Raw genomic sequence first — 22,912 nt, forward strand, 5'->3', positions numbered from 1 at the left:
TAACAGGAATAAACATCAGCACTCCTCTGAATCGAGTTATGCAAACGCATTAGTATTTGGAGGACTGGGGCTTCAAAGACAAGATTTGAGAAGTGGACAGAGGAATACAGCATCAAAAATGGTGTGTTTTAGCAAAACCACCTGTTCACACTCTCAGTAGATATAAGACAGAGCAGTTGCTGCAGTCATACTCACCATGCTGTGGGCCAACAACTTGCACGCTTATCTTTCCTGCCCTTTGCTGAACCACGTTCGCAGTTAATAACGTGTGCCTGTTCACAGTGCACCTTCATCAATAACATGGCCGTTGAGGAACTGTAAAGATACTGCAAGAGGGTCTCAACTACATCAGGTGCTGAGCATATATATGGAAAGAGACAGCCCATATCCCAAAAAGCTTTAATCCCCCTAAAAATTAAAATCCAAATGAACGTGTGGGTTTGAAATGTCATTGTTCAGCAGCAACCAATGAGATATTCCAGTCTGAGTTTCTGAGCCATCTGGTAAAGCATCACAACAGCTTTAAGCATCCAAGGATCTGTCAGGGGCTTTGGTTTAGAAATACTAATAATCCCATCATGTGCAGCTCCTACTGAATGGAAGATATACCTACTCAATGATTTACTCCCCTCTCCTCTTCAGTATTGAGCTAGCAAGAACTAGCCAGAACAAGACTTGCTATGAATTCCCCCTTCTATTACAGCATTGCTTAAATGATTTGGAAGTGTCACCTTCCTTTGGCTTCTGAGTGTTGGCGAGTGCAGTTAGATGGCCAAAATAGGAAGAATTTCCAGGACAAATACATAAGAAAGAGAAAGAATTTTGCTTTGAACTACTTTGTGGATTTTCTGTTATTGATTCTTTTTTCTTTCTTACAGTTGATTTTTTAGCAGTGAATCTTAAAAACAGCAACAACAAAAGCCTCGCAAAACCACCACCCTCCACAAAAAACACCTCGGTCTGGCAGAGTGAACGCAGGGCTGAAGACTTTAGCTTCATTTCAGCATCTGTTTGTGGCCCATCACTGACTTACTGTATGTCACTGAACAAGTCACTTAGGACAAGCTCTTCAAGAGCATGTCTGTGTCCAGCTTCACATATGCCTGACCCATTTTCAGATGTTCCAGCAATTCACACTACCTGTATAAATCAGGCCCAAAATATTCCAGGCAAACATCTCAAAGACTGTTGCCTCTTGCCAAGAGAAAGCGTAAGCTCTTTTCCCACTCTCTACTAAAAGAGCAGAGGATACTGCTTGCTCACCATTAAAGTGGGCTTTGAGATCTCTGAATTCTATGTGAACCTTATCCAAAGCCTGCTAACACTAACACAAGGATTTCTTCCCCTCCTTAAATTCCAACGGGTTTTAAGCTATGTGTACATGCATAAAGTTGAACGAGTGGTTTAAGACCGCTGGCTCAAACACCTTGTTTGCGGTCAGTATGTTGCCCTTGGGAGACTTTGATAATGCTCACAGCTACAAAAAATGAAGAATGAGGTGACACAGAGACATGAGTACCGTATGTCTGCAGTACTGTTACTGCCCATGGGCTAAGAGTCACCGGGGACTGCAGCGTGCAGTCATCAGGGCATCGAATTCTCCTAGGGGTGCAGGGAAGGAGAAAAAAAAAAAAAAAAAAAAAGAAAAAAAAAAAAGGCAAAGCAAAGTTTCTATTAAACAGTCTTTAAATTCACTTTCTGAAACCCCCAGCAACAACACAGGAAGTTAGATGGTCTGGAAAATAAAAGTAAGTCAGAAGAAATTGGTCTGTAAAAACAGCATCACAGACCACTAGAAAAGAGTTTTAAACCTAATCTTCAGAGGAATTGTTTAAAAGGGCTTTGTACACAGCCAGTTAACTCTCTAATTTATTGATCAAGATGGCATCTCTTAATCATTCAATTTGTTAGATACTTCTCTTTGGAGAACCGTCTTTTGAAAAGACTGATTTACACCAATTCCTAAAACTTGCCATCCAAGCAATCAGTGGACACATACATGCTCAAGGGAGTTAGATGGTGGTAAGCGCTTAGTAGTCAAAAAAAAAAAAAAAAAAAAAAAGTTTGTCTTAGAAAACCACACTGGAAAATAACCACTTGCAGGTAACGAAATAGAGACTTGTGAAGTAAAGACAAATGCAACCGAGAGCTAATAAAGCCCTATCTGTTAAACTCGGCATCCTGTGAGCCAGTATTAGGCTTTTAGCACTCGCCATTCTGCAAACCACTGGAAAAACATGGTCATGGGTAAAACCCAGAAGATGCGATAATGTCTTCCTATTTCGCTGAAAAGCCGCATGTCATTTGCTTGAGCACATCAGCAAATCATTGCAGAATAATCAGCTGTCAATCAGCTGCTGCCTCAGTATCACAAATTGACCAAGAGGATTAAAAAAAAAGTGATTTTCAAAATTAAGAACTGTGTTCATGCATGAAAGACAGATTGGTCTGTGGGCCAACAGAGAGGTAATGTGACCTACAAGGTACTGGCTTAAGGAGAGTCAAAATCCACAGCGAAGTGCCAGCCCTTGCAAAATTCATATGCCACTAGCATCTGGACAAGAAGAGTTTTAGGTAAATGAGGAAGTACTCTTGACTGATGGGGAAACAAGCCAGTGTGGAGTTAGTGGTCTTAGGAAGAAAGCAACTCCACAGACAAAGGCATTGCTAAGTGGAAGTCTATTAAATATATTTGACAAGACCAACCTTTTTTGCTGGTGTGTCTGGACCTTTTCCCACTAGTATCACAACTTCACTTTCTACCACGAGCCAGTTAAAGTCAAGCTGTCCCACAATCAAGCCACACATAAAGCTTCCCCCATACAAGATGCAAAAGCAAGAATACAGCGAAGGACTCTACCATGACAGCGGCCTAAACAAATAGAACGAACATGCAGCTCAGAAACAGCGTTTGCCTTCTAAATGTCCAGTTTCTCTCATTACCAGTTCTCCACATACCTTGTCTAAGACGTAAGCCTGCAAACATTGAAATACGTGAATAATTCTACCTATGTGGGAATTCCCATGGCCTGCTCTGGTAATGCAAGGTTTACAAGTGCCAAAACACACAAAAAAAAATAATGCTTAACACTTGCCAGACCTCTGGACATAACCTGACATTCCCAAATCTCAGAAGGAAAGATGTGATGAACACTTCAGTCTTGCTTTCCCTCTCAAGGCTAATAGGGCCGTTGAGCATCTACGCAAGAAATGACGACGTTCTCAGAGGAGTATAAGGCAGGCGCTGAGGTATCATACTTGCCTTAATCTGAGCATGGCTTTTATGGGGGCAGATGGAAAAAATAAATTAGAAATTAGACCTGGGCCAAAAATATCATGGCTATAAGAAGATGCAATGTTATCATTAAAGGTGGCCCCATTTTTCACCCAACAGTGGAGCTGGCTAAAAATAGTAATTTAAATAGAAATGAGCTCATTAGAGCTAACAAAAATACAGGAAGTAGAAGAGTGAAAATAGAAAACATGGAAATGTAATATTAAAATACCCCCTGTTTTGTGGCTCTTAGCCAAGGTCTACTCAAGCCAGTGTCTCAGGTGTCTTATTACTACAGTAAGTGGATCTCCCTGCCTCATCTGCATTTTTTTTTAAAAAAAATCAAATTAGACCAGCCCAGTGCATTACCATGTATAATCTAGCTTTCCACTGAGAAACACAGGTAATACTCGCAGTCTCTCCATACAGTCTATAATTTATGAGCTACAAGCACCTTCACCGTGAGGCAGAACATGTTTCAACTCTCTGGACCAGGCAATAACTTACAGCAGCACTTCAAAGCCAAGTTTGCCCAACTGGGGAGAATTCAGAGTAAAAAGAGGAGTCCTGCAGGACAGATTAGCCTCTGACAGTCAGCTCTCTGCAATGTTAAATGAAGAACCAAGACTGAATGAAGAAGAGGAGCGAGGAAAAGGAAGTGTACGAATACCACGACTTTGCACTTAGACAACACTTCCTCTCCAGAGTCCTTTGCAAAGAAGCAACATGTGAATCTTCATCATCTCTGTCTACCAAGGATGAAACTGAGGCCAAGAAGAGAGGGAACTTCCCGATCAAAAGGGTATTGAGGGAAGTGAAGTTCATACTAAACAGTCACAAACTGCCACGACTACACTAAGACTATCATTCTTGTTTTACCAACAAGAAAGAATGGTCTTTCCATGTAATCCCTTTTCCAGCACAGTGAAGGACTCTGAACTAGGAGTTCAGGGAAGCAGGAAGAGGAGGGGGGCAGAGAAGGGGAGACAAGCACAGCTTCAAATCTTTGGCGTGCATTTATAATGTTGTACAGAAACTGCATTTCAGGATGGAATGATTATTGATTTCTTAATGGATTACTGCTGCACAAATTTACACTCCCCCAAAAAACATCAATCTTAGGATAATAATTATAAACCTATCACAGTGTATAGAGCATTCTGACTGAGTAGAAACTTATCGCTATCTGCCGGGAAATGGCCGGTTTTCTGTTTCTCCCACTCCAACCACATTACAGCATAGCAAGGAGCTACTGAAAAATACATGCTATTATAAAACAAAGTTTGTAATAGCCACAGTACATACCTCCAGTCAACTTTCATTAAATGGACTCTTTTAAACTGCTGCCCTTAAGATGATACAGAACCCATTAATGAACAAGTTAATTAGTTATAAGAATCCTTTTACATTTTTAGCATAGTAATGAAGTAGCCCCAGCACAGAATACGACTCCTTAATGGGCAACATACATTAACAAACCCACACACACTTTCTCTACTCTGCAGCCTACAGTCAAATGTTTCTGTGGCCAAGTAATATTTTGGTGGGGGCACCCACAGAACAACTTCATTACAAGCCACATCACTTTGCAAAAATTACAGAATGAGCAAAAACACCTTCACTGCAAAAGGTGTTAGACGAAATCACTGGCGACCTGGCACTACGGAAATTAAAAAATAAAAAATAAATAAATAAACCAAATAGCTTTAGACACCAAAGCTTGTGCAAGATGCAAGGATGCAAACTATTCAAGTCTGTCTCCCTATTTAGCAGTTCCCACCCGTAAACATCGCCCATCTCCAGCCCACAGTTTAACTAGAGTCATTATACAAGACTACAAGCCCATCTGTGGCCCACGAGCTCAGGTGATCTGCAAAAGGGCTGGCTGTGAAGATGCTGCCTCCCAGCTGCTGGCCACATGTCTCCACAAGAGGTGACCACTCTTCACGCTAGGGCAGAGGCAGCAGAACTGCAGCATGCTGCTTCCTCAACCAACAGATTTATACATCTGTTAAACGCAGCCAGAAGTGCAGTTCCAGGTACCTCTGTTTGCAGACACATCAGCTCCAGGAGCTCCCACCTCTTGCTCCTGCTCAGACACCATCCTCTCACTGTGTGGGACCATGTAGTAACAGTGAACTGATCCTAGCTAAAAATATCCCATTCGGGTGTTTTTTTTTTTTTTTCTGGGGGGGGGGGGGGTGTTTTAAGAACTGCTGGCATTGCTACAGAGAAAAAGCCATGTTGAACTCTGCTTTAAATGCATGCCCTAGGAAGTCACCTCTGGTGGAAGGGAATATGGGGCACTCGGCAGTCGCAACATCTTAAAACAGCCCTACTCAAAGTAGCAAACGACAGCCCACACATCCAGTGCCACTAAGACACGTGTAAAGTTAAAACCTGGCACACAACAGATTTTAAAAATCCATCTCCTGCAACACTTTTCGACTGCACTTTGCTCCAGTGCAGGTTGTTTACACGCTTTGCAGCACCAGTCCCACCATACCCAATCATGAGTCCTGCTGGAAGCAGCGGGTGCTTTTGCAGACAGCTATTGCATCCTAGCCAAGTGCTAGGATTTAAATGGAAAGATGAGGCAAGATCTGACTGGAATCTGGCTGTTCCCTTCGAGGCCTGAAACAACTTCACGTACAAACATCGCACGCTGACGTTCCCCGGATGAAACCAGCATTCCTACAACTAGCCTTCACATTAGGGGCCTGCTCCAATGTGTGTAGAAACAGATGGAAAGGCTCCCACTGAATGCAGTGGGCTTTGGATCAGGTCCTCAATTACTCCAGATGAAGCTCTCCAGCTACAGAGCACAGCATCAGTACCTTAACTCTCATTTATCTAAAAGGCTAAGATTCAGTTAGCGCAGCGCATCTCCCCTTTCTCATACCCTACCCTTCCTCCTCCAGCCTGGGAACCAGGCATAGCCACAGCAGGCCACAGAAGAGCACCCCCAAATAGCCTGATCTACTCAAAAGGCTGTTAACATAAAAAGAAAAAAGCCAAAGGAAGCAACATTCTCCAAGGTACACGGGCCACATACAATACCATGGCCATACCAAAAGGCCTGAAGTACAACACTCGCCACCAGCTTCATTTAGTAGCAAAGCGGGGTTTGGGGAAACAAGGGCCTCTTCAGAACCGCTCTAGGGCAAAGACGAAATCCCAGAATTAAAAACAAAATCCCCACATGCACATTAATATTCAGAGGCAATTACCTTTCAGCTTAAAGTCAGCCAACACGCATCTTACTACAGCAGCTCTTAAAGCAATCTTGTTTACAATTGGAAATGGATTACATTATCTCGGCTCCACCTATCCACATAATGCAGAGCAAACTGTCAAACATAAAATTACAAAATGGTTATTGTAAGGTATCCCCTTCAGCACAAGAATTAATTTGACCTATTTTATTACTAAATTATTACTCCCACACAAATTTTCTATCATAGATATCTATCAGCGTTGACATTTATATTCCAGCGAGGCACTCTCAGATGCATATTTTCTTCTTCTCCTTCTCAAAGGTGTATTGAGCAGATTTGATGTAAACAGCCTCCTGCCAAGCTAGTAAAAATCTTTAAACTTTATACATACAATTAGCTTGTGACAATAAGCATTTGCTTAAAAAAAGAAAGATTTACAGAGTTTCAAATGCTGAAAGAAAATGCTTCACAAGTTAAAGCAGTATTAATCTAAATTTAAGGAGGCCCGAAAGATATTTTTACTACTGCTCCGGCAGTTTGTTCTGATGCATCATGTCTGCAAGAGACATGATTTGACACAATGGCCCTGATTAAGCATGTGCTTAAGTCCTATTAAAGCCAATGGGAGTTAATCACCTGTTTAAGAGCTTTGCTAAATCAGGACCAGAACAGGAGACATTTCCAAAAAATCTGGGCCTAAGTTGAACACATGCTAATTAGCTGCACACACCAATTACATGATTATGGATGAAACACAGTTGTTTAGCATTTACAACAGCACTCTTTGTGTGGAAGCACTTAGAAATAAGTTCTAACCATCACTCTCTAACAGGCCCCACAATGCATTATAACCCACATAGTCCACGTTAATTTTAGTCTACGGAGTAGCTACCACCACCTCCCCCAAACTCCAGCTTTCCATTAATATTTGTCCAAATTCTTAAGTGGATCAAGATCCGAGTCTTTTGGAACTTCTCTGTAGGCATACTAAGAAAATTTGAGCACTCAAGCTGTCTTTTCTTAATGCTACATTTCTCTTACAGAAAATGCTCACTCTTACATTTTAACATTTGCACTCTATGCTGGCTAACTACTCAAGCCGTGCACTCACAGGAGACAGACAAATCAACGTGGATTTGCACATCCAGAATTACAGACACCAGCATTGAAATTCTAGCAAGTTACCGTGCCTACAAACCAGAAGTCACTAAAAGAATAACTGTGAATGATCTCAAGCAGCTGAACTATTTGACACTGCCAGGATTGCTCACTTTTACATCCATTCCCTGTTATTTACTGCTTTTTCTTAGACACAAGATTTTCTGATAAGTGCCTACAAAAGTCTCTACCTTCATTAAATTAAGAAAGAATTTCCAACCCTAGAGACTGCTGAAAAGCCATGCCTCAGTGCAACAACACAGCTGAGAAATGAGAAAGCACACCGAGAATTCCAGTTATTAAAACAAACAAACAAACATCTCACAGCATGCAAGGCAATCTTGCAATTTAAAACTTGACTCATGATTGTGAAAGTTTGGAGCTGGCGTGCCAACTTGGTGAGCCATCTGCTCACCAACAGTCTATAAACGAGACTGCTGCCAAAGCCACCCCATTACTCAGTGCTAATATTAGTGATGTAACTAAAACATGCTCACAGGGTTCTTCTCCCCATGAACCAGGAAGTATGGGAAAAAAATGTAGAGGAAAAGTTAAAAATAAGATAGGTAAAATGTGTATATGCTCAACAGTCCCTTGCAGACTAGTTAGCAGGATCATTCAAGATTAAAGTAATAAAAAAAAGATTAAATCTTTTGTTTTGCAATTCCCTCTAAATCAAATCAAAAAGAAAAACCAGTGGAGTGACTGAAAATGATGGAAAAAGGTGAATCACATACTCTGTACCCAACATCTATCTCTTCCTTAGTGATTCAAATGATAGCTTGTTAAAATAAAATGGTATACCAAAAAAGAGAAAACACATGCAACCCCAAACAGGATTTAACACATTTTGACAAAGGAAAGATAAAAAACGTGCAAGAAATTGTATGTGCAGGCAAGCAGGTACAACTGCTGATTTTACTATTGATGCTAGTTTTACCACTAAATCTTGGCAGTTTGAGATAAAAAACACTCCCCTATTTAAACAATTCCTTTCTTCTTAAAATTCCAGATTAAATAGTACAGTGAGGAATTGCTAGACGTTAATCTACAGTAAATAATTCTTGCGGGAAGAGATACCCTAATGAAACTGCATGGAAAATTCCTCATTCAATCATTTTGAAAGCGTGAGTCACAATTCAGTTGTGTTGGCCTGAAACTCCAGATCCATCTCCATGGCAAGCCAGTAGCAAATCCCACAGCACAGCCCCTATTCCCAGGGCTCAGGCATGCCATGATTCACCGTGTGGCTACACCGCTGCGAGACTGAACCCGAGTACATGCGGTATCTCGCAGCAGCATTTCCACGCACGCTTAGCGCCTTCTTCCCTCTGAAGCCAAACAGGAGTTTAACCACTGGCTTCAGCCTGAGCAGAATTCGGACATTTCCGAGTGCTCCACGGGGACAGAAAAAGAGCCTGAAAACACAGCCAACCCGGGTGGTATTAATTACCAGACCAATGACAGCACTAAGCATCTCGCCTTATTTTAGAACACCTTGCTCCAGCACTGCCAAAAGGAGTAGCTTTTAAATCTGCATTTTGAAGTTAAATGCATCATCATTACACAATTAGTGTTCTAATTAGCCTCCTCAACAACAGATCGGCTTTATTTACAATTAATTTCGGTTAATGAGTTAGCTGTAGTTTTAGCTGAAGGATAATGGGGGAGAATTAATAATTGCTTAATCCACACAAAATTTTGTTGTTCATATAGTGCACAAAATTTTGACAAATGCTTCTGAATCCCAGCCAACAGCCACCAGCACATTTTCACTATCTGAAAGCAGCCAAAGCTGAGCAAATGTTACCATATTACATTATAGTAGATTAAACTGTTGATATATATAATTAGAATTATTATTATAAACTATAGTCATGGTTATAAATTGAACTTTCATTGCCAGCTTGTAAGGAAGCTTTCCCCCTTCCAAAAAAGGGCTGGTCAGAGTAATTAATTTAGGTCACCTCCTTGCAAGGCCCGTTCCATTACGGTTGCATGCGAAAACGATGCAGAGGTCAGGGCTGGAGAAGAAATTGGCTGCCTGCCTTTCCCATGTGTCAGGTCTCCTGTATCTCTTATCCTTTCAGGTCTCCTGTATCTCTCATCCTTCGTTCATATCCCTCCAGTGATCCCTAGTCTGCCTCCAAGGGCAGGTGAAGGTCCTAATTTTATAAGCAATTTTTAAACATTTTAAAACATTTTTTTAATAGTTTGACAATTATTGGTTTGTAGATGAAATTTCAATCTGTTGATTTTCAACATGGCTGGGCTACCCCCAAGATAAGAAAGATTTCGGCGCAGGAGAAAGTAAAGCAGAACGAGGGATCACAAATGTCTTTGCAAAAGCCTTCCAGAGGTGAGCAAGAGAATCTGGAGTCAGACCATAAGCTTCAATCACCACGTTGTCACCTTCTCTCCAAACCAGTTTCCCTTTCCCAAAGCCAGCCCTCCTCCATCCAAGTCTGAGAACTGCCCTCACGACAAGCGACACTTCAGTAATTCCGCAAAGAGAGGAGCACACCGGTGGCTTCACACAGGCAGTCCGACACCACAGCAAAGGCAAGGAAACACAACGGACAGGAGCCCTGAGCGGCATTTTCGAGCGTTTCAGGAAACAGAACGGCGTCGATCGACATTGGCGCAGCACGAGCCATGTCCTAGCAGGGTTCTGCTCTTCCAGCACGGTGCTCCGCTGCCGAGGGTGCTGTCTATCCCATGGGACACAAAACTTAGGGATCTACCTGCTTATAAACACTAAGGAACCTTGGATAATCATACTGCAATTATCATTCATGTTCTTCATTGAGAACGTTATTTTTACTGCTTTCCTAAAGCATGGGGCTGTGATGTTCTGGGCTGTTAAAGAAGAGGCTTCCATTGCAGAAAAGGCTGCATCGGAAAATTAGATAAAGCATCCTGACATGAAGATGAGCAAGTACTTTACAGAGCATTGTATAGATTATTTCCTGGAATGCACTGCAGTTTGCTTCGCTTTTGAACACGCATGTGATATATATTTACTACAGCAAAAATCTCACTATTGTTGATTTTTTTATATAAATACTTAATAGTTATCAGTTAGAAGCTAAATTTAAATGACAGCAACACTAATGACATTAAATAAATGAAACAATTTAGAAGTGCGAGAAACCTGTGAGAAACAGCATTTTAACACAAGAGAGGTAAAAAAAAAAAAAAAAAAAAAAAAAAAAAATGAAACCATGTTACATGCTGATAGGCTGAGTCATGTCTGGTCTCACAGTCCTAACCAGGGAGGTGATTTCGTACAAAGACTAACAAAAAGTAAGTTCTGTGAGCAGCAGACTTGGCATAGACTGGCTTCCAACGACTTCTCTTCGTGCAAATCCTTTGACGTTTGAGAAGGGTGGCGCTTAATAGCTTTTGCTTCAGCAGAGGCACAATTCACATCTCCCTTCTCTTTCTGGTTTCCTTATTTCATGAGACTTGCATGATTTAAATATTTTTAAACCCACACATCTCTATTGTATTGGAATGAAATGCTCCAGAAGTGCCCTTAATTTGTTTTTACGCACATTACACGAGCCCAGGCTTGTCATAAGCCAGGGCTGCACAGATTTTCAATTTTTTTTCCTGCTGCCAACCCTCCCTACACAGCATTTGCTAATTTGGGGGCAGCTGATTGATAATAGCATTAATATGCTTTGAGAACACTCTATTTTGGTCTTCATATACAAGTGCATGGGATTCTGGAGAAATAAAGAAATTATTGTGCAACTGACAGATACAAAATATAATGAAAGGATAAACTCATGCAGTTCTCAGTTTGCTAACATCATCTAGCACTCGACTCTTGAATACATGGCCCGCACATCGTTCTCCTGAACGCTTGACAGCTCCCTATCATCTCACATTCTAAAACTGCATACACAAATGATGAAGTCAGCTGCATCCTACCTATAGGAGTTGAATTCATCTGGGAAGCAAACAAACACTAGTTTGTCTCATTTTTCTCTACTTCTTCAGCCTGTTTTGGGGTTTTTTTTTGCCTATTCGTATCTCTGCAACTGGCCTCCTTTTTGGAAGCTCTTAAAGATGTATTGCCAAATAAGCCTGATACAACAAAAAGATTATTACATTAAACCTTAAAATGGTACATTTTTTTCCAAAGGATAATACATCTAACTTTGATGGAGAGCAAACCCTGCATATTTAAGTGGGAAACAAAATTCAATTGGGGGTTTCAAGTAAAGCTGATACCACAGACAGCTCCATGCAGCTGTATGCAGATGCATTCACCTCACCCAGGAACCAACCGTGCTGGTACAAGGTCAAAACAAGTGGTAAAGTTGACCCAATTTTGGGAGATTAAACTGTAAAACTATTACACACATCTATGTTTAGGACATGTCTGCACCTGAAAGGTGATGAGGATTAAGACATGGTGGGAATTTAAGGCACAACAGTGTATTCAAAAACATTTCCATACTCGGGCAAACTCTGCCCATGCGCTAGACGATCACAGATTTTACAGCACTCCAGGGAAAGAGGCCCTTCACCACCAAACTGCATATGCAATACCAAGGCCATACTCAGGAACACACGATTAAAAGCAGTATATAAAACTGTTAACTAATGTAATTTGTTCCCCTTCCGGTGACATTATCTGCACAGGGCAGCAGATGGCAGATGCATAGAAATAATCAGGTTATTTCTCAAGAAATCATAAGGTAAATTTGCAAGGGAAGAAAAAAAAGAAAGAAAAAAAGAAAGAAAAACAAATGAAGGAAAGCATCCACACCACCAAACCCAAAGCCTATTCTCTTTTCTTGCCTGAACCTTCCTGCCTGTCACAAAGCTGGTTTCATAACTTGGTAAGGACTTACTTGAATCTACTGCAACTTTTTCTTGGAAACTTTTAAACTATCCATGTCTTTAACAGAATAGCTACCCTTCTCCAAATGAACAGACCTCACACCTCTTCTGTGTAGAGAGACTTGCTTTTGTCATACTGAAAGAAGCAACTTCTTTCATTTTCGAAAGATGGGAATTCACATGATCCTGCTTGTTGCTCTTTGGACTGAACCTAGCGTTTAATTCATACTGCTAGAGTTTAGAGAAAGCGCCGACACAGTTACCAGAAACTCTTTCAGCTTGTGTTTTGTGGGTAGACCGGTATCTAGGAGAGTACATTTGCTTGCAGAGGGCATCGTAAAGAGTCCAAAGGCTAAGCTGGGGAAAGAGTAGGTATGAATTCTCACACAACTGCACACATGCGCATTCCTAAGTCAGAGTAATTTTAAGAAAAATTTACACGGACTTGGGCATATAACTGTCTTCTCCAACCATCCTTCTGTGCCACTGACCAACATAACCTTCATGGAGTGGGGGGGAACAGAAGGTCCCTTGAAAAAAGCAGGAGAGCATCACTGGGTTCTGAGGGAATTCAGGTTTTTTGGAGGCTGAAGAAAGCATTGGGGAAACACAGCTAGTAAGGAGCTGGCCTACTCTGGAAGGTCAGAGCACACGGATCTTTAGAATAACTTTTTTTGTTGTTGTTCAAGTAGAAAGGAACAAAGGGGATAAACAACAAACTATTTCTCACTGGAAATTTAGGGAGATTACGCACTGAAGTTCAGACATCCCTTTTGTTCACTACTGGCTACTATATGCAAATATTCATCCCCTCCACACGGGTGCGGAGAGCAGTTTGGCCTTATGACTGACCTCCAGTGAGCTACAGGTATTCCCCCAGTTCCTGAAGGCACTGCGGTATCTGACCAGCAAACTCAGCTTCGCTGGAGGTGTTAGCCAATACACCAGAGGGGAGATTTAGAACTCTGCGACTTCTCTGAACAGGGAGAGCGAAGAGCAATTGCGAGCTAAAAGGACAAGTATGATGCACCGAGTTCACTACCTCTGTAGTGCTATGCCTCTACCATACACGTGGGATCAAGTGACTAATGGAACATAAACCCAAAAACGGGAAAGCAGAGTCAAAAATAACAAGTGCAGAGAAAGCAAGAGTTAGTTAAAGAGAAGGAGATTCTCATTCGCAGAAGTTTTTCAAATAACCTATCCACACACAAATGAGGAGGAAGAATCATCACCAACCTTTTCCGGGAATAGAGGCTCCTATTTTATGATATGCTCCAATGTAACCACCTGTATCGCTCCTGGCAGGTGACCCTGCCAGCCTGGGCTACGCTTACAGCAGGAGCTTCTGCCAGCATCGTGCTGTCTATGAGGAATTACAGCTCTTCAAAGCCACAGGCTGACACAGCGGTGCCAGCAGAAGCCGGTAATGTAGACCTGGCTCCAGATCAAGGGCACATTTTGCTGGGCAGCGTGACGAGAGGGTTTGTCCACACACAAACTTGGTAATGCTCAGCTGCATGAGAAGAGTTAAAACACTGTGGTCACTCTAATGTAATCACATCAGCACAGGCAGCTTCAGAACTACCACAATTGTGCCTGCATGGGGCAGGAAATAAGCTACGCTGGCATTAAGGTATATCTACGTGCATCTATTTGTGGGGCTGTAAAAATTAAATACAAACAAAAAAAAAATCTAAGCAAAGTAGATACTGTTTTAAAACACCTACATTTGCCAACGCCTAATATGTGCCATCCAAGCCTCCATACCGAGGCACCTACAGCCTCTGTGATTCAAGAGAAAAAAAAATGAGGGAGGAAAAAAGCGGCACAGAAATGCGGTGCAGTGATCCCCCATGATCATGACAGGAGTCAGAAGAGAAACTAGGCCTCTTGCCCCCCACCCAGAGCTGTATCTCTCAAGCCTCATTGCTTCACATGGAGAGTAGATGGCTGTGCTTTCTTCCACTGGGATGCTGCAGCCAGCCATGAGGACTCCAAACAAGCCCTCCCTGCTTGAGGCAAAGGGCAATCTGCCGGGGCACAGGCTCAGCACCACCGGCTGGCAACCGACCTCATCACTGCAGAGAGAAGTGGCACTGTGTTTTCTCAAGTCTTCTACAGAGCCACTTCGAGACGGATCCCCCACGGGGTTTCATTTGCAGAGGTTAATAAGAAAAAAGCTGAAGAGGGCTCCATCTTTTCCTCCCGGCTAGAACAAACACCTCTCCTTCAAAGCTCCCTTTTAGCCCTGGTAGGAGAATGAGCATGGCTCACCCTCCCGTTTCAGGAACGGCTACAAAACCCAGCCCAGCAAACTGTCAGTTAGCTGGAGAAGCAGACAGAGCCTGTGTCCCACAGGAATGGGAAACAAGGCCTTGATCCAGTTTCCCAGGAGAAAGTGCCCACTGATTTCAACAGAAGCTGCATCCTCCCCCAGATTTGGCAGTGGGAAAGATAGAGAGTGCTCTATAATGGATAGCTAGTCATCCAGCTGCTATCAAAGCGCTGCATTTCAAGGAAGATGAGGATTGCACTTTTTTTTTTTTTTTTTTTTTTTAAACGAGGTCTGAAAAGAAACTGAAGTTCCAGAAGCAAACATCTGAAAACATGCTGACTCTAAAGCAAGCTAGAGCACCAAGTGTTGTAACAGGGCGTGTACCAAAGAAAGTTAACTGCACTTGACAGTCCGAGAAAATAACAGAAGCTCCCTAAGAAAGGTGTGTGCTGTAACAAAGCCCGGGCAGATGACCTCTCCGGAGAGTTCCACCAAAATGAATAAAACCGTATTTAATGAGATTAGCTGATCATCTCACTCCACCCTCATTATAACACTCACCAAGGAAGAGGAATGTTTCTACAGGCAAGTATTCGATTCCATAGGGAATGCCTGAGAGACACTGACAGAAGATATGAAAAACACACGCAGGACCTTTCCCCATTGGGGCGTGAGCTACTGACAGTAGTTATGCAACTACTGAGTAGTTTCAGTGGCTGCCTGCAAGTTGTCTACACATAGCACTTTTGTCAGAAAAATTATTTCATGATTTTAACCATAATGATCTGAAGACTCTAATCTTCACATCTGGTGTGGATGAAGCTACAACAATCCAAAGTATTTCACTTCTAGCTAACCATTTTTAAATCAGTGCAACACTACTTTGCAGGGCTTCAGCTTCTTTCTTGAATGTGGAAAAAAAAAATCTAGATTTCTGTTTAAAGCCCGATTGTCTCCTTTTCTTTTCCTTAAACTTCATGAAAACTAAACTGTTTGGCTTAAATTTTCATAAGTATTATTCTCCCTCAGCAGATTTCAGAGGGACTCAGGTTAAAACACTGAAGTGAGGTCAATGATTCTTCTGTAAGTGTAAGAGTGTAAGCGCAGCTCCCAGTTCCGCCCTCTTCCCCTTCTGCCTTCTCCCAGTTCCCTGTCACACTTTTCTGAGTTCAACCCTTATGTCTAAATTCATCTTGGCATCGGGCATCTTCACTGCCCTTCAGCCCTTGAACCCACAGCCTCTTCTGTATGGGACAGCATTGTGAAACTCCACAGCTGAGCTCTCTAAACACAAAACTCTGTGCGGGCTGGAGAGCCAGACCTAAAGGACTGGAGAACATCTCAGCTCTTCCTCCCTGCACTAAGGCAGGACCAAAGATAACATCCATTGGTCTAGGTATCTATCCTACTCTTCAAGGCCTCCAGGGAAAGAGATTCCACAGCATCATGAGGTAATCCAGTCCAAGATTTCAGCACCATATGCACCATCTCACACTTCATACTTTTTCGTCTTTGAAAGAACTGGAGACCTGAATCCCCACTTCAGAGCACAACAGTTTGGCTGCCAGAATTCTTCATACACCAGTGCACATGGCCAGGGAGCAACCGTTTCAAAGCACTAATTCAAACACCCCCCCCCCCCAGCCCAGCGAGCTTCAACCACCATCCCTAAAGGAAAACCTCCTGCAGAGGCTCGGCCTCAGTCACTTCATTCTACTGTAAAATACACAGAAAGTCAAGAACCCCAATACAAGGTCCAGACTCACTTGCCCAGGCAGTAGCTTCTGGGGGTGGCGAGGTCTGTTTGCTGTGTAGCTGACACGTGAAACACTCTCTAATTTTATGCAGTTTCATTCCAACAGATAGAATACATGGTTATGCTCCTTTATCCACACGGATGTGATGCCAATACAGCTGTGGTATATGGAACATACCAGATGAGAAATGAGAGTAACCAAGACAGACTCCGGGCGCTGAAGTTACCAAAAGGGGGAGAAAAAAAAGAAGAAAGGAAAAAAAAAAACATTGAATATTTCAGAGTAGCATATCCTGATCGCCGGGAATACAGAACTCGTTGCCTTATAAAAAGGCCTCGCACGACTTCTCTGTAACAGATTCTGACCTTAAATACTACTACTGAAATCACTCACACTTAATACTTTTGTCTCCATAGCTATCTTGTTAGATGGCGTGATCACTCCCCAGCACACAGAAAATTAGATTGCCTCATTATTTTCAGCAACTGAGTCAGCTGACAATGCTTATTTTCTTAATAAATTATTTCTCATAACTTAGTAACACTTCTAAGCGATTACGAACATCTTGAAAGTGCACCACAATTTTAATCAGTCTCAAATATCAGATGTTGGGTTTGATATTTATGATTGTTCTGACTCCATTTCATTTAAGGGCTCCCTTTGTCTATGAAAGCAGAGATAAGAAAGTTATCTAGGACACCCACCTTTTAAGTCTCTAAGAGGAAGTTTCCTCTGTCACTGTCAGATGCTAATAGCTGCTTTTATTATTTTCCATACAGTATCAGGCAAGTGGTCTCAGAGAAGTGTCCTTCATCCTACAAAAAGTGGTCATCGAGTCAACTAACCAAACATCTGTTCCCCTGCAGTTTCTAAAGGAGACCTTCTACGTCTACTTTAACCTACAGAAAAAAAAACAAACCAAACCAAATCCTCTTTCCAACAACTCTATAGCAAGAACTCGGCACAGTATTATGAGGCAGCGGTTGGGAACTGTTTCTTTTAAAAAACTGTTTTACACGAATGCTCCACCACCTTTACATTAGCATAGCAGCTCCAATTCGGAGATTCCTGATCACTTAAGGCCCATTCCAAAGTTAACTGAAGGCAACAGGACTGGCTCCCTTGAATTCAGTGGGCTCTAGAGGAGGGCTTACGGCCATGCATTGAACTTTCCAGTACCAACACACAGCTAACTCAAAGAGTCTGAGCAGGCCTTTGACAGTCAGTTGCAGATGTCAGTCCCTGGAAGAATCTTCCTAAAGAGCTATAGAAAATCTGGACTTTCACATTTGGGGCTAAAAAAAAAAATATATCTTCTTTATTCAGCAGGTAGAGCCCTAATCTCTCACTGCTCAGGAAAGCAAGACCCATTCAAGTTTGACTGTTTACATCTACTTCAAATCCTTACTTACGTAAAAATACAGTAAAGCATTTTAGAACAGCGCATCTGCCAACATACATACAATATTCTGCTAAAGGCAGATGCATACCGTAAGGTATATTTAAAATCATTAGTTAGCTATGACAGGCTATTTACTCTGATTTATCTTCCAGGATCATCTCATTCACAAGGAAAATTGAGTGTCAGCCCCATCCATAACCTACATATGCAGTTTAGATACCTGAAAATGCTAAGAGGTTAGAGGATGCAGTAGACGTCTCTCCAACGCGAGCCAAAATATTTAACCTGAAACCTTTTGGAACAGAATCCGAAAACATCAGTAGCCCAGCCAGAACGCCTACTAACACAGAATTGCCAGGGGCTAATGAACATAGAAAACTCTTCACCTAGCACATAGTTTTACTGTTGCTGGGAGAGTAGTTGTTTCAGTACAGCTCCAAGAAATTTGCTTCTTATGGTTTTGCCTCCACTTGAGCCAGACACAAATTGAGGCTAAATTAAGAGCTGTGGTTCAAAATGATTCAATGGAACGCAAGAACAAAGGTCAAAACTGCTCCGTACCCTGCAGGTGCATATCCCAAGCACACAACAGAACAGGGCCGTTTATCTTCTGGGGACAACTGGTGACAAAACCAACAGCGAAGCATTTGGGGTCTCATCCACGCACCAGCTTATGTACCACTTCATCCATTAGCAAACCTACTCAGCGAGGATGACATGTCCTGGGTTTCGCTATTACAGCAGACTAGTCTCTCCAGAGTGACTCCACTAGAAATCAAACAACTCGTAAACACAACACTGCTGTTTCCTCTGCTTACAACAAATCACGGCTTCACGGGCCTCCTTACAGCACCACAGCAAGACTGATGGATCAATCCAACAACAGTAACTAAATTCACATGAAATATTTTGAAGCCATTTCTTTAGTCTTCTCCTTCCATCCCTCAAAGAAAAAAATAGAAAAAAAGAAACAGTCTTTGAAAAAGACTTCCTTTACCCATCAAAACAGGTGGCAAGCTCTAAGGCACAGCCCAATGATTTAGTCTATACACTCTAGATCAAAGATTTGGCCAAAAAATGTAAGTGAACCAAGGCAGCAACTGCCGCAAGAACTGACAACCTCTAATCAAAACCTTCCATGTTTAACACAGAACAAACCGCCTCTCTTTAAGAAAACATTCTGATGCTTGCTAAGAATAAATAAATTACAACAAATTTAAGAAGCTCAAGTTTTGCTTGGCTTAAGAATGCTAGACAGAGTTACAATTTATTAACAGCAGCACATCCTTAACACCAGCTGGTGAAGAAAGTAATGAAGACACCTGTGAGATAACCACAAAATACATCTAAAAGAAAAAGAAAATGTTCACTGAGGCTGTAGATACACGTGTGTTGCAAGAACTAACGAAGCTTAAAAATCATTGAAAATGTTAACGTAGTGAATGCCAAAATATTGAATGTGTTAAAGTATTTTTGCATGACTTCATCCTAGATCTTTTTATTCCCTGTTTTTTACTCTGGTTTTTAGTCTAGATTATAAAGAAGATTTAAAACAGGGAGATTCTTCCCCTTCCAATGAAGCCTTCCCATTAATAAAAAAGGAAACAAAGAAAATGAAGAAAGTGAGTAGTAAAACTTTTACAACATAATAAAATATATCAGAATCCCAGTGCAGCAGGATTGGAATTGTCTAAAGATGCTGAATTATGATAGGTTGTCATATAAAGTTCAGTCCAGAGTATTAGCAATCATATTCTCTAGCAACATGTATATAATTGGAGATCTTCATAATAACCCTCAGTTTTAAAGGCTCATAAAATCTGCATTTTACTCATAATTTGCAGGAGGAAAGAAGAAATTCTTAAAGGAAAGTAACATCTTTTTCTTCAGTACGAAAGACCAAATGGCAAACAGGGGGCATTTTAAAGTAAGCCACCCTAAAAGCGCTCTTCTTCTTTCAGAGTATGTGGTGGGGTATAATACAAACATTTCTTCCGAAAAGACAAATATTTATCCACAAGTATACACACTAGAAAGTTAATACACATAGAGTACAAGAACTCTCTTACAGTATATTGGAACCAAAACATTCTAAATTATTTCTGAGTATGAATATAGAGGTACTTTAAGGTAAATATCTTGAGATAACATTGTAACCAAAGAGTAAAACAAGCTTTGACACTCTCGGGAAAAAAAATAATAAAAAAATTAAAAAAAAAAAGTGAAACAGAATGTTGGTTTTATGAAATGCATGTAAACTACATCTATTCACCTCCAAAAAATAGTATAAAAGATAATTATAAAAATATTATGAGCACTTGGCACTCTCTGTGAACTCCAAAATCTCTCCACATTTTCTCATTTTCTCCCTTGACATTCTAAAACAAAATCCTTTCAGTTTGTTAAAGAGTCAACTATCGAGAGCCGTAAATTTCCAGTAATCCTGGCCATCTTTTGGACTTGCCAAAGCAAAGCTAACGTAATGAAAACGATGCTGAAGTTTCTATATGGAATAATAAAATTCAACCTGCCATCAAAACCAGGTATTTTAACTTTATGTTTTTTGCCAGAGCAAAGCCTTTTTGTAAATAAAACATGTTTGTTTTTAAACAGAGCTATTGTAAGCTGGTTTTGGAAGCACAGATAAAAAAAAAATAGAATAATTTCCATTTGGATTTCAAAACCTGTTGAAACAAAACCAGGACAAGTAAAGCCTCGTGTTTTCCTACCTGGAACAGGTAAGGACCAGCTCTCAAATGCCACCTGGGGATAGTTCAGACTAGCAATCCCGTTCATATTTAGATGAGACACCAGCATGAACAAGAACAAGTCTGCCCCGTCCTTCTCCTCGTTTATTAGCACAGCCTACAGCAGCGGTGAAGTCCTAGTAAGCAAGCCGAGGACCGGAGGACCCGACTAACCCAAACGCGTCCCTAGAGAGAAACATGTTTAAAAAGAGACTTACTGCTTGCCATGTGACTTGGTGAGGTATGCTGCCCATTGGGTGTACTTGAGGTGAGGTCAATAGCCATGTTGGAGTGCTCCCTTTCGGGGGAAAGCTCATTGTCACCTGCTTTCACAAAACAAGTCACCCGTTAAGTTTCCATCCCCTTGTTCGGCAGAGCAAGCCGATGATAAAGAACTGCAACCCACTCACCCCCACCTCGCCCCTGCCCTTCCTTCCTTTACTAGCAGCCTTCCAAGGTGTGCAAAAACTGGGTTCTCGGTGGCCGCAAGTAAATATGTGACTAGTTTTAAGCGTCCCCTCAAATCTGCTGTCATCAGTCTGACATACACACACTTATGAAAACCTTGCCCCAGCTGCTGTTATCTCAGCAGAAGTTAGTATTTACTCTCCCATTTGCAAGCACGGAGTATTAGGACTGGGCAAGGGAAGACTAAAGGAGTACTTTCAGTACAGAGCTTTCTCCCAAAGCTGTTCACTAACTGACTGCTAAACAATGCGTTTAAACAAACTTAGATGTTTTGCCCTGACACAGAAAACAGGAGAAATGCAGTGAAAATATGCAAAGCTTTTGGCTGCAATTTGAATTTCTGAAAACAAACTCTCTTTTGCAGAGTTCATTCATCCTTAGCAAATATTTAAATATATGCGTTCTCACCCTTGCACCCGTACACGCACGTTTTTCAGCCACACATAGAGCTTATGTTTGAATGCTATTAATTCAGTGTCATCTTAAAGCAAAGATCATACACAAGGAAGCTAAAGTTTCAGGTGCCTGCATTATACAGGGATAGCGGGAAAAGGAAAGTAATTCAGAATAATTAAATAAAATGACTACTTACATGTTATATATCCATCAGCAGCCTCTGCTTCCATAGTCAAAGTGCAGTGCTGCAAGGCAGAAAAGTACACCCTCAAAGACGCCTGTCAGTATCAACCATTAAATGATTAAACTTACTTAAAGCCCTAAGTAGTTACCCATTTCACTGCTGTTGCAATCACTGCCTAGAGAAACACACAAGTGTACTGCATGTGCTCATTTGCAAATCACTGAACTCCTTCTGCAAATTACCTGAGTGGAGAAATTCTGCTGTCTCCTGGACAGGCTGCACTGCCATCATCGTGGTCTGAGTACACCCCTTTCTGTTCCCCACTCACATTTTCACTCAAATTGAGTTTTTCTTTTTTTTTTCTTTTTTTTTTCCCTGAGCTTCCGCTTGTTTTGTTCGAGCTGGGATTGTATCACTTTATCAATTATCAGTTCTCACAGCCGGAACAGACTTTGAGGAGATTGAGACTATTAACAATTGCTCTTTTCACATGGGCTCCAAGAGACTCCATCCTGTTCTAAGCAAAATAAAATCCTCCAGTGTCCAGTCTCCTTTGACAGACTTATTACAACTCTTCAGCCATCTCACGCCACCACACACGCACAAACACCTGCGCCCACACCTGTTCATCCTAACCTTATTTATCTGCCACAGCATGGGGCTCACCGTCACTGTCAATACTTCTAGTCCACACGCTTTGCGGCATGAGGCAATCCTAAAAGTTTCTGGAAACACTTTGCTGACAGAGAACAAGCTATTACTTTCCAGAAACCCAAGTAACTGTATAGAATGACACCCCCTAGCTATCATTTGATATATATTGAAAAAAAAAAAAAAAAAAGAGAGAGCAAGAGATCAATAATCATAACTATGTTCTTTTAAGTGGAAAAGTTAAAAAACTGACAGGACCAGAGGAGAATTTTATTTCCTCTCTCCCTCCACGGCCTCTTTTTTTGCCTTTAGTTTCAAAACTCTCACTGCACCAGGCAGCTAAATTATTCACAATGAGCCATTTCTGTATTGATCGCCAAGTATATTTAGCCCTGGCTCCTGGAATTTCTCCATTACTTACTGGAAAACAGGCAGCTTCACTTCTTGTCTCCAAAACCACTTCCCTCCCCCTCCCTTAACCCGCTTTCCTTTCCCCCCCTCTCCTCCCTGCCTTTACCCCAA

At 41.5% G+C, this 22,912-nt stretch overlaps 1 protein-coding gene across 4 annotated transcripts in view; it reads right to left on the reverse strand.

The window, feature by feature from the left end:
* The window catches only part of IKZF2 (IKAROS family zinc finger 2), a 108,202-nt gene that overhangs the window by 83,366 nt on the left and 1,924 nt on the right, over positions 1–22,912 (reverse strand). For 2 of the 4 annotated variants that reach the window (XM_062578356.1, XM_062578357.1), the window contains exons 2-3: positions 21,752–21,800; positions 20,910–21,014 (exon numbers count right to left, since the gene is read on the reverse strand). In XM_062578356.1, the coding sequence (XP_062434340.1) occupies positions 20,910–21,014; positions 21,752–21,785 (139 nt within the window). In that variant the 5' untranslated portion in view covers positions 21,786–21,800. Of the gene's footprint in view, positions 1–20,909; positions 21,018–21,751; positions 21,801–22,912 lie in introns of those variants that run through there. The other 2 variants (XM_062578358.1, XM_062578355.1) reach the window with 2 other exon arrangements.

The sequence above is a fragment of the Rhea pennata genome, chromosome 6, assembly GCF_028389875.1.
Source record: "Rhea pennata isolate bPtePen1 chromosome 6, bPtePen1.pri, whole genome shotgun sequence".
Lineage (NCBI taxonomy): Eukaryota > Metazoa > Chordata > Aves > Rheiformes > Rheidae > Rhea > Rhea pennata.